The sequence below is a fragment of the Saimiri boliviensis genome, chromosome 1 (genome assembly GCF_048565385.1).
Source record: "Saimiri boliviensis isolate mSaiBol1 chromosome 1, mSaiBol1.pri, whole genome shotgun sequence".
Lineage (NCBI taxonomy): Eukaryota > Metazoa > Chordata > Mammalia > Primates > Cebidae > Saimiri > Saimiri boliviensis.
Genome location: NC_133449.1, coordinates 73,951,053 through 73,964,382, shown reverse-complemented (window position 1 = coordinate 73,964,382; position 13,330 = coordinate 73,951,053). Strand labels below are relative to the sequence as shown.

The following is a 13,330-nucleotide window of genomic DNA, read 5'->3' as shown; positions in this document are numbered from 1 at the left end:
ATGTAAACAAGCTTTGTGGTCACAGGAAATTCTATTACTTTTTACAACCACTGATTGTGTATCTGACTTCTCTATTGTATAGGCCATGTAAGGTATAGATTTGCATTTCCTCTTGCAATGACGTAAACCAGAGCAAAGAAAGTGTATTTATTACTGGCCTTTGAAAAATAAAATTCACTGTTTAGGCATGGCCTATCTGGCCCTCCAGACCCCCGCTTTCTTTCTTTCTTTATTTCTTTAAGCGCACGCTCTCTTCCAGGTATTGGGACCCTCTTGCAGGTCGAGAGACCCCCGGCAGACGTGCCGTCCCAGACTGGTCCCCAACACTCCAGCTTGGGCAAAAAGAGCAAGCTCTTGTCTTAAAAAATATATATATATTTCTTGGGATGGAACATAAGCAGCATGAACAATAAAAGAAAAAACTAAACTGAATTTCATCAAAATCAAAAATTGCTCTAAGACACTACTAATGAAAAGCCAAGCCATAAACTGGGAGAAAATACTTAGAAATCACACTCCTGATAAAGAACTTGTATCGAAGATATATAAGGAACTCATATAAGAAGATGAACAACCCAATATTTTTAAATAAGCAATAAATCTGAACAGACACTTTACCATAGAAAAGATAAGAATGGCAAACAAGCACACAAAAAGATGCTTAACATGTCATTATGTAACTTCAGACCACTATGAGATATCACTCCAAACACACCTACAAGAGGACTAACATTAAAAAATAAAGTGGTGGTGAAGAGCACCTGGAACTCTTATATATGGCAATTAAAAAGGCAAAAAGATGCACTTCAGAAAATTTTAGAAAAATTTTTGCAGTTTTTTTATAAAGTTTTATATTTCCGTAATCCACAATTGCCAATCTTAGTCCAAGGTATTTATACTAAAGAAATGTAAACACATACCTACATGAAGACTGTACATATATGCTTATAACAGCTTTCTTTATAACAGCCAAAAACTAGAGAAAACTCAAATGTCTATCAACTGGTGAATGGATAAACAAATAGTAGTGAATCCATACAATGACTACTACTCTATAATAAAACAAAACAAACCCCTGACAAATGCTATAACATCTATGAACACCAAAAACATTATGCTAAATGAAGTGTGGCAGAGTAGACCAGATTCTGTATAATTCTACTTAGAGGATATTCTGGAAAAGGCAAAACTATATAGACAAACATCAGATCAGTAGCTTTCAGAGGCTTAGTATGGGGAGTGAATTGACTAAGAAAGTGCCCAAGATAATGTTTACCAATGATCTATAACTTGCTGTAGTTCTACTATCTGTATTTGTTAAACCATACACTTAGAAGGGTGAATTTTACGGAGTGTAAATTATACCTCAATAAACCTGATATAAATTGCTTAGCTTTCTACTGGTAGTCACAGCTCTCTACTGTTTTTCCACCACATCTCCCACTCATGTTTGCCCCCTCTGATGCATTGGCCAAATGGAACTATTATCTTTACTATTAATAACAACCACAGCAGAAGCATTGTCGTCAGTATTTACTAGAACTTGCTATAGTCAGATACATGATGAAAGGAAAGCAATTCACATATATTATCTCCTTAATACAACCTTATGACATAGGCTCCACTATTATCCTCATTCAGAGACAGAAACTGAGGCTTAAGGAGAATAATAATTTGCCCAAGGTCCTTCAATAGCTAACATGTGACAAACATGGGCTTTGAACTTAGGTCTACCTGACTCCAAAACCCTGACGATGAATTGCCTTAAGATTTGTACCAACATGTTTGTTTATGCTGTTATCTCAGATATCTCTTCACCTCAATTTCATTTGCTCTCATCTTATCTATCCTTAAAAGCAAAATTTATACGCATGCCTCATCAATAAGGCTTTCCCAGATCTTCCTCACCAGCTGACAACCATCTCTTCCAAAGCAAAAAAAGCTCCAGCACTAAATTAGTTCCTTATTTATAACACTTTACATATATCCTATATCCTGTCATAGTCATTGATCTACTTCCCCGACTAAATATTTTGCTATTGGAAGATAAGATCAAAAGCTTATTCATCCTTGTGTATCCCTAATACCTAACAAAACTGTTTATATTAATACGTAACTTACAGAATGAATGAATAAATGAATGATGGTTGGAACATAAGCTGTAAGTACAATTAGATATTGTTTCATTCTATACATGCAAAGGTACCCTTACTTATTAGCTGCTTCTTTTTTTTGAGACAGAGTTTCCCTCTTGCTGCTCAGGCTGGAGTGCAATGGCTCCATCTCAGCTCACTGCAACCTCCACCTCCTGGGTTCAAGTGATTCTCCTGCCTCAGCCTCCCGAGCAGCTGGGATTACAGGCATCCACCACCAAACCTGGGTAATTTTTTTTTGTATTTTTGGTAGAGACGGGGTTTCAACACATTGGCCAGGCTAGTCTTGAACTCCTGACTTCAAGTGATCTAATTGTCTTGGACTCCCAAAATGTTGGGACTATAGGCGTTAGCCACCGTGCCCAGCCACTTACCAGCTTCTTAAAATTAACCCATATATTACTGTGTCATCCTTCTTTCCTAAAATTACATTTTCAAATAAGAACATGAAAGGTTAAGAACTGAAAGGCAAACTGAAACCAAACACTGTCTGCTATTTTGATATGAATTAAAAACAGGGTCAAACTCCTGAGCAACACATGAAAGCAAATGAACAGGAGTGGCAAAGAGAGACATGTCAACATAGAAAGAATGTAATATTCCTGAGTAACAGGAAAAGTCATCAATGGAGAAGATAGCAGAGAGAACATTCTGTTATAAAAGCCTGACCATATTCTTCAACAGGTCAATGCTATACATATTTTTTAAATGAGGAGGGGGGTGTTCTAGTTTATAAGACTTAAGAGACATAATAAACAAATGCAACCTAGAAGCCTTTGTCCAAACGAATTACTATAAAAAGGCATTTTGAGATAATTAATAAGTTTCAAATAGGAGAATAAATATTAGATGATTTTGAGGAATTGTTAGCTTTGTTAAGTATGATAATAGTGTGGTTATGTAAAAATGTTCCTAGCTTTTAAAAATGCATACTTAAGTATTTAGGGATAAAATACCATAATGCCCCAAATTTATGAAATATTTTAGCAAAAAAGATAAATTGTTAATAACAAATATAGGTGATACATACATGGGAAGCCCATTAAACAATTCTCTTTTTTCTTTACAGAAAAAAAAAAAGTAAGTTGTCATAGGAAAAAGTCTAGTCACTGTGGTAATTCTTATTCAAAAACTCAGTGGATGACCAAAGTGACAGATTAAAATCAGAGTTTTAAGAGTACTAGCACATTTTCGGTTTTGCTTCATTATATTCCATAGTCTATTAATAGTTCCACTATTTTTTTTCTTTTTTACAGACAGCTTCTTGCTGTGTCACTCAGACTGAAGTTCAGTGGGGTGATCACAGCTCATTGAAGGCTGGAACTCCTGGACTTAAGCCTAGTTTCACTATTTAACACATGCTTCACTCTCCACTGTTAGCTGTTTACAGTCTTCTACCTTGTTAGGTGGTAAACTTCTTGAGAGCAGACGCAATATTTTTGGTACACGGATGAATGCTGTGTATCAAAAAGGAAACTGGTAGAATAGAACTGCTTTTGAATTTAGCTTGTACTTGGCACTCATGAAGAAAATAAAGTACCTCTAAACAGTAATTTTTCTCCCTACAGTACTAGAAACTAATTTAACAGGCATAACATAGTATAGATATGTTTGTAAATAACTATGAATTCCTTGAGCTTCTTAAAACTGAAGCGTAAAACATCTGTATTATCAACTACACCAGTGGCTCTCAAAGTGTAGTCTGTTCTGGGAGTCAGAGACCCTTTCAAGGAATCTGGAAAGTAAAAGCCACTTTTATAATGGTATTATTAATAAGATGTTATTTATCTATTTTACTTTCATTCTCTCATGATTGAATAGTGGGGATTTTTAGATGACTTGTGGTGATACCATTATTCTGAAGGCTAATAGAATATATATTGGGGTAGTCTTGTATAAGTGAATGGGCACCACTTTATCTTATCCTTTTGATTCTTATGTACCTGCTACTCCTGTCAGTTTGGAATCCGAAGGATGCAAGTAGGATAGAAAGCAAATCAAAGTTCCTTGCTATTAAGGTTACTCCACATATGATCTTGGACAGAAAGTATACACTGAATAAACTTTCAGACTTTCAAGTTATGAAATTTTGGCTTTCCCCCTAAGACATGAATTGAAGATGTTAGGGAAAGGAAACAGTGAAAGATAGGGCAAGAGTGACTGGGGCTGACTAAATGACATTTTTCTGAAGATACTTTCCCAGTATAATTGTAAATTCTTTGGGGAACACTGCTTCATTTGATGACATATTGGGGGTGAAAAACAAAGACATGAATGTTGAAATGAATTAACATAAAAATACTTCTGCATAGGTTTTCTACCATCCTTAGAATCAATCACCTCTCCTACTCCTGCCAGACCCTTAGAATAAGAATATCAACTATTCTGGAAATCTGAAAATTTTGCTGAGTTGTGTTTTAAACCCTGAAAAAATTGATTTGTTAGGTAACTGCAGGTTAGACCACGATGGATGGTCTTGGTCATAGCACATGGTCACATTCTCCTGAAAAAAAAATTTTAAATTTTACTAAATATCTTTATGAATATTAAGATATTTTATGAATATCTTATGAAAGGTTAGATTATCTTATCACTCCTTATAAGGGATTCCTTATAAAATAGAAAATCATGATGTCTTTGAACAAAGTCTAGTAATTTCTAAAGATCATTACCTTAGATAACAGCTTGTCAAATAAGCTGTCCATTATCGCTACAAGCTTAGCTGATATTTCAGCTATGTGATCGTGGTAGTCCTGCAAAGAGAAATGATATTGTATTTTAAAGTCCCTGGGAAACATTTTAAAAATACTTAAAAATTAAGGATATAAACTTATTAAGTTCCAATAGAAAATGTATAAAAAAGTACCTTAGTGATATGATCAAAATGCCTAAGCATGCTATATTGCTTAGGTGGTAGTCGAGCTTCAAAATGAGCCCGGATCACAGGAATGTAGTGCACAATTAACTGCAAACATCGTGAAGAAAGAGCTGAAGATCCAGGGAGTGAATATGTAATGGAGAAATTTTAAAAAAAGGTATTAGTTGATTTTAATTACAAATCAAATCAAAACATCAATTACTTTATAAAGATCCAGTTTATTTCATAAACGAAGAGCACTATGGAAGAAAGCAACATATTTCATTTTGTTTAATAATTTCACAAGGAATAATGTAATGAACATGCTGCTTTCACAATGAACTCAAGTTGTGAGTATTATCAGTGTCACAACGACAAGACAACTGATTCTCTTCTGACATTCGGATACCTTTCACCCCTAAATACTTTATACACATTATATCTTAATATTTTCTAGAGTGGTATAACTTCTGAGTAACTTATACTTGGAGGGGAAATGCATCATAACCTTTTACCCACAGTTAGTTTTTTCAGTGATGAGTATACATAAAAGAGTAAGTAGCATTTATTTTTAGAGTAATGCCACTTTGGTGAGACCCATAAAAACATCAGGTGTAATAAACACAGGATGAGTACAGTGACATCATTGTTAACACTTCAGCAAGTGAATTAAATGCAAGAATCCATACCCAAATTTTTTGTAGTTATTGTTTTTAGTCCAACAACTTGCAGTGCACCAGCTCCGAGAACTAACTGGCAACTTCTTGAATTGAAGTACTAACAAAAGAAGGAGAAAAAAACCCAAAATTTATTAAAAACTATTTTTTATATGCTGGCAATGTGCTAACTGTTCTAAAAATACATTCCCCTTTCCTCTCAATGGCCAAACTAATTTTCTAGTAGAGGTAATTAGTATCTATTTAATGAAAAAGAAATGAGAGGGGGATTCTAAATGATAATATATACTGATACAAAAAAAGTTGAAAAATTCTAAAAACCAGTTCTCAGAAATTAATCTTTAGTTTGCATTTACAAAACAAATTCTGTTTCAGTCATTCTTATTGGGAAGTCCTATTTTCAAAAGTTATAAAAATCTTTCTTGGCTAAAACATGACAGCTCAAGTTCAGAACAGAATTAATTAACAGATTAGAGGTTTGAAAAAAAAAAATAAAGCCTTTCCTCTATACTTGTAGTTTAAAATATCTCAATATAAAATGGCTGAATTAAATAATCACATTTTCATTTTATATCAGTGGTTCTGAAAGAATGATGCAAGAAAAATCTCTAACCTTAGTGAGATGAATTTTGTAAAGTTCAGTGAATTCCTTCCATGCACATTTGAAACTAGTCCAGGTTTTTTGACCTAAGTGGCCTCAGTCAAGTTCAGCACCTAACGAACAAATCACCTCCTGTCTCCAATGTCATTAACAACTCTACGGGTGAATGAGGATCACTAACTGTGGAGTAAGAAGGAAGCAGGCAGCCTGTTTCCAGTAACATGTTGTGATTCAACCACAATCAAATGTTACAAAACTAATGTCTTAGAGATAACTTGACCTTGAAATGTCTTTGAGTTAAAAGATTAGTCACACAAACTAATTCTTCGAACAATTTTTCCACAATGGGGTGGTCATACACACCTTCAATAAATCTGACAGACGAGTAAGCATGTCAGTAGTAACAGATGGGATATTATCCACGCACTGGCAATATTCAAGGATAATTCTTATTAACAGCAATACGGTTCTGTAAGAAAAGAAAAACGACCCAGTAGGAAATCAAAACAAGAAAAATCAAACGGATTTGGCATACAAAAATTAAAATTACTTAATGGTACAAAGGATCTCTGAGAATATAATAATCTTGGTAACTGTTAAAGTATGTGTTTTGCCTACTAGTACAGCAGGTTCTGGACTAACACAAGACAAGAGAGGTGTCTAGAATGCAAAATTTAAAGAGGCACTTACTCTGTACGATTGCAGGATCAGCTTACACAACACTGAGAATAAGTGGCTCCTTAAATTTTGCAGGACAAGCATAACACTCTGTATGGCATTCTTATTAAGGGAATCACTTCACTAAGACAGTTATTGCATTCCTTAGCCAATTCAGAAACACTGACAAAAAACCTATCCAGTGTTTCTGATTACCAACATAATAGGTCCTCCATCATAACTATTGAATTGATGAAGAAAACCTAGTCAAGATTTTCATAGTGAGATGGAAAAAAAAAAAAAAAAAAAAACTGTAATGACTTCTAAGAAAAACATATCTCCTAAGAATTTTATAGGTAGGTCACAAAAGGTTTTCCAAAGATAATAAAGTTATCAGCTCCATAGTAGGACAAGTCACATGTTGAAAAGACACACTACTGGGAGGTTAAATAAGATTGAAATTAAAGAGAAAAGAGTCATTCATCATAGAATATCTAAGTTCAATGAGATGCTCAGAAATGAGATCTATATAAAATAAGAATGTATAAAAGCCTGAAGGACATCAGGAACCAATGATTCAAGAAAGATAGTGTCTAGCCTTTGTAACAGCTTGTCAGACCATACTGGTCTCTATGCTTATTCTTCCTAGAGTCTCTCTAACTGGGCAGGAGTCCATTGCTTATCTTTTGTAATTGTCTCTCATAAGTTATAACAGTTCTCCTTTAGCCAGAGAGTTTAATTTTTTGGCAACTGATTCTTTGCCTAAAGAGGCAGAAAACAAGACAGCCAGAGGGGACCATTTCTATCAAGCACATGATGAGCAACCAGATAACTAGTAGTTAAGGAGGGAAATCACAATTAGATTGAAGGGATGGGATTACAGGAAGACTGAAGAAAGCTTTTCCTACCAGAAACAGGGAAGGACTCCAGAAGAGAAAGGAATGAAAGCTTTAGTTTAGAATGTGTGGACTTCAAGCATTTGAATACAAACTCAGAAAAAGCATTAATTCTATAAATACTTTTTGAGTGCTTACTATGATGCCAAGAAAAATAAAATGGTAAGATCTGATCTCCACCTTTGAGGAATTCAGAGTCAAACTAGAAAACATATACATAAATAAATAATTCTATTATACTATGGTAAATGCCATGATTGAATGATATAGAAGTACATTCTTCCTGGAGGGGTGGCCATTTCAAAAAACACTTACACAATGACAAGAACTAAAGCAGAAAAGTGAAAAAGAATGCTTGTCTAGCTATCAGGAGATAGACCTAGGTCACTTTAACCATCTAATCTTCTAAGCTTCAATTCTCATAGTGTAGAAAGGAAATAATCCCCATACCTCTATTTTACAGTGTAGTTGTAAAGATCAAATGAGATGACATATATATGAAAATACTTAAGCTGTGAAGTACTGTTAAGGAATATGAAGACATATTTTAATTACCAATTTAGTAAAAGACATATAGTACTAGACAAAAAATGATGGAATCTGTATCCTTCTTAGTTAACTTGAATTTGAGATACTTTTATTGGTAAAAGACCTAGTGACTCAAATGATGCCAGCGAAAATAACTACCAACAACTATTAACTTCTTATTAGGTGCCAGACCTGCGCTAAATGCTTTACATAAATTATTTAAGTTTCACAATAATTCTATGTATAGTACTATTTTCCAGTGGGTGGGTTCCAGAGTCCACAACTTAAACTACTCTGCTATAATACACTCTAAGAAAGCAATGGAAGAAAAGACAGAAAGAGCCTGGAATATTATTAATAATATCATGGATCCACTACAATCACTCTTGGGCCATCTAGATTGTCTGTTACATGAGAAAAATCAAGCCTTTTGTGTTAAGTCAGTGTAGTCCTTAATAATGTATGCTACAGAATACAGAAGATAAAAAAATACATAAAGCTTCCTTTAAGGATTTAAAATTGTTAATCCAAATTTAGCACTGTTAAAATTGTTAATCCAAAATTTCCAATTCACTTCAAAGGAGAACCAGAAGACTTGTGTTTTAAATAGTTAATTCAACTACTAAAGAAAATTGTGTCACTCACCCAACAACTGCATACTGTTGTCCCTCGACAATAAGAACTTCAGCTGGTTTCCTTTCTTCTGTGGCTAGAGAATAAAGCAAATAAACAAGAGAGACAAGGGTACCAGATGAAATAAAATGATGGAGAAAAAGCTGAAGAAGATAGTTTCTGTTTAGAGCCTACAACTATCTCATTTCTGAAAATAAACATCTACTTCCTGGGAAACTATGACACACAGTAAATAAAGTATACTGGAATTTGGAAAGATTTGGATTTGAGTACCAGTCCTACCAATTACTGGATACATGACTGACTTTGGGCCAATTATTTAACCTCTTTGTATCACTATCTGTATCTATTAAATGTGGACAGCAGTATTTTTCAGGGTTATTGTTAGTGGTAGAAATAATTATTACAAACTGCCTATCCCTTAGGGCTGGCACAAGGTAAATGAGCAGCAAACAGTTTTTAAAAAGTTATTTGTTTGAAAAGGCAGAATTAACATTTTTTTTTATTTTTTTTTTTTTTTGAGACGGAGTTTCGCTCTTGTTACCCAGGCTGGAGTGCAATGGCGCGATCTCGGCTCACCGCAACCTCCGCCTCCTGGGCTCAGGCAATTCTCCTGTCTCAGCCTCCTAAGTAGCTGGGATTACAGGCACGCGCCACCACGCCCCGCTAGTTTTTTTTTGTATTTTTAGTAGAGACGGGGTTTCACCATGTTGACCAGGATGGTCTCGATCTCTCGACCTCGTGATCCACCCGCCTTGGCCTCCCAAGGTGCTGGGATTACAGGCTGGAACTAACATTTAAATTGGCTGTCTTTACTATTATCATTATAGTTAATTGCCAGGCGCGGTGGCTCAAGCCTGTAATCCCAGCACTTTGGGAGGCCGAGGCGGGTGGATCACGAGGTCGAGAGATCGAGACCATCCTGGTCAACATGGTGAAACCCCGTCTCTACTAAAAACACAAAAAATTAGCTGGGCATGGTGGTGTGTGCCTGTAATCCCAGCTACTCAGGAGGCTGAGACAGGAGAATTGCCTGAACCCAGGAGGCGGAGGTTGCGGTGAGCCGAGATAGCGCCATTGCACACCAGCCTGGGTAACAAGATCAAAACTCCGTATCAAAAAAAAAAAAAAAAGAATACAAGTTAATTTCTAAATTTGATGGAGAGACTATATATTTAATTTTTAATACTTCAATCCAGAAGTTATTTTTATTTTCAGCATGTGTTATTTCTTATCATTATAAGACAAAATTCAGCATATTGAGGTGAAAAGAATAGTGAACTGGATTTTATCTTGGATAAGCCAAATTAATTAGATTACCATGAACAACTAACTCAGTAGGCTTCCCTAAGCTTCAAGTCCCTTTGGGATTTGTTTATGTATATGAATATCTGAGAGCTATATATATTCCAATTACAATTTACTACGTATGTCAGAATATATATTTTTTGAGGGTAAGGACTGTGTCTTCATCACTTCTCTATATTGCAGAGAAGCGGCATAGCATAGTAGAAAAGAGAAATGGCCCTAAAGTCAGTCTGCCTGGATTTGAATCCCAGCTCTACCACTTCCTAGCTATGTAAACTTAGGAAAGTTGCTTAACCTCTTCGTGCCTTAGTTTCTAAATTTGTAAAATAGCAATACTAATATCTAGCTTATGGACCTGTAAATGAGATAACACATGTAAAATACTTAGAACAAAACAGTGTAAGTAAACACTCAATTAGTATCAGCTGCTATTCATTAACCATTTCCCCAATGCCTAGCTGTGTGGCTAGTAAGTGGATAATAACTCTTAACTTGAAAAGAACTAGTAAAATGTTAATGGACTTCTGATAGCATACCCCTATGCTATTCAGAGAGGAAAAAAAAAACGACTGAGACAGAAGCAAGGTATATAAGAGAAACCTCCTACTATCAGTATCCACCAAAGAAGTGAAAATAAATAGTTCATTTTTCAAACAAAATACATGAATTAATTCAATTATTCCATATTTAGGATTTTAATTCAAAAATCATTCTGTTTGCTTAACAGTAGAATCAAAAGACTATGAGCTGTTCAGAGACAGAAAACACATCCTAGACATCTAGCACAGCACCTCACATAGAGGGAAGTCAATTAAATATAGCTTGAAAGACTAGGTGAGTGATAAGTCTTATAATTTTAAAGTAGTGATTTAGAATGGTCAGAGTGTTTTATTTTTCCTTCAGCTCTTGCTACTTAAGTGCTTTAGTTTTGCCAATATCATACAATCAATTAGAAAACTCTACCACCCAATACTGTTACCTATTAAAAACTGTCATATAACAAAAATTTACGTAATTCCTTCGATTCTTCTCTCTGCCCCATATCAACTAATCTATTTTATACTTTTCCTTAGCCCTTTTCCCCTTGTCATAGCAGCAGAAGTAGTAGCCTTTCTCTTAAACTCTGGATTCTGTTCCAGGCACCTTGCCCCATAAATCATCCCCTCTCTAACTTCTTTTATTTCTAGCTACTTCTTCATCACTCACTTTTCCTTCACAGTCAAATCTGTTGAAAAAGCAGGCTATACTTGTCTACCCTTCCTCACTTTTCCAGTTACTTAGCACTGACATGCAATCTGACTATCACTCCAATGAATTACTGAGATTGCAAATGATCTATGAGTCAAACTAATGGTTACTGTTTGCATTTTATTCAGTCTTTCTTTTGTAGTCTAGTTGCATTTTGTGCAAATGTGAAGTATACAATTTTAAAATATTTCCATGTAGGCCAGGTGCGGTGGCTCATGCCTGTAATCCCAGTACTTTGGGAGGCTGAAGCGGACAGATCACGAGGTCAGAAGTTCGAGACCTGCCTGACCAACATGGTGAAATCCTGTCTCTACTAAAAATACAAAAATTAGCCAGGAATGGTGGCACATGCCTGTAATCCCAGCTACTCAGGAGGCTGAGACAGAAGAAAAGTTTCAACCTGGGAGGCAGAGGTTGCAGTGAGCAGAGATTGCACCATTGCACTCCAGCCTGGGTTGATAGAGTGAGACTCCGTCTCAAAAAAATAAAAATTTAAACCTTGATTAAATGCATAAAACTGAAATAATGCAATACCTCCTCTATTAGAAATACTCAAGAATTTCATAATTGTAAATCTGATTATTACAGGATGGACTATAAATAAATTTACATTATTATCACATAACTCCACTTGCTCTAGTAGACAAAAATATCTCCCAGCCATCCCTTTCACATGAAAACTCAACTGGTATTTGATATCAGTGACGACTCTCTCATCATTTTATTTCTATGTTCTAAAGTTCTCCCTACCTCTCTGGTTCTTCCTTTTTTGTTTCCTTCATGGTTTTATGTTTGTGTTTTCTCTATCATGTAACTACCTTATTGTGATTGCTTATATTTTTTGGTTCTGTTCATTAGACTTAGCCTCTTTAAAGCAGAATTATAACTGCTATCTCTGTCTCAATTCTATCTCAATATAGGACACAAAATAGAAGCTAACTATTGCTTACTTAATACACGTATGTAAACAATATGGTACAGTATCTAAGAACATAGCTATGAAATTATATAAAGCTGGTTTCAAATCCCAACTCATCGTTTGTGTAAAAATTACTTAACTCTTCTGAGCCTCAAGCCTCCTCACTGTTACACAAAGTAATGATAGTACCAACATCATTACTTTGATTGTTGTAAGAATGAATTGGAGTAATGCATGTAAAAAACATGGTCAAGTGTCTGGCATATGGTTACAACACCCAATAAATATTTGAAATCATTATTATAAATTACCACAGTTTTTCTGTCAAGTATTTACTAAGTTGGGAATATTGGTTCTAACTTTTCAACAGGCATTGTCAATTAAAGAAATACTAAGCATTCATACAAAATAAATCATATAAAATTGAAAGAGAATGTGTGAATGAATACACATACCTCCTGATTTTTTTTCAGGTAAAGCAATCTTCCCATCTGAAATAGAATCAACAAGATCCTGAAATTCTGCAGGAACATCAGCTTGCTTCCAGCGCTCATTGTCTAAGAGGAGGCTAGTCCATAGTAAAAAGAAAAGAAGGTAAACTTTAGTATCTGAATACTATTTTCCCTGATTTAAAAGAAAATGAAGAAAAGCTGAGTGAGTACATTAAGACTCAAAAATTGCTGAACATTTCAATAAACTGTAATCATTCATAAGCGGGACCAATACTTTCAGAAAATATTTCCCTTTTTATATCTCAGCCAAAAAAAAAAAAAAAAGAACAATTATGATACAATTAACTTTGAGTGGGAAACATGTTAACTTCCTGAGGATCTTCCTGATAAGTACTATAATA

The 13,330-nt window shown here is 34.9% G+C and overlaps 1 protein-coding gene across 1 annotated transcript in view; it reads right to left on the bottom strand.

Moving 5' to 3' along the window:
* VPS54 (VPS54 subunit of GARP complex) overlaps positions 1-13,330 on the bottom strand; it is a 100,937-nt gene that overhangs the window by 24,043 nt on the left and 63,564 nt on the right. Inside the window, exons 15-20 of the mRNA XM_003922695.4 lie at positions 12,933-13,045; positions 9,015-9,078; positions 6,652-6,757; positions 5,700-5,787; positions 5,020-5,141; positions 4,826-4,906 (exon numbers count right to left, since the gene is read on the bottom strand). Of these exons, the coding sequence (XP_003922744.1) occupies positions 4,826-4,906; positions 5,020-5,141; positions 5,700-5,787; positions 6,652-6,757; positions 9,015-9,078; positions 12,933-13,045 (574 nt within the window). The remainder of the gene's footprint in view (positions 1-4,825; positions 4,907-5,019; positions 5,142-5,699; positions 5,788-6,651; positions 6,758-9,014; positions 9,079-12,932; positions 13,046-13,330) is intronic.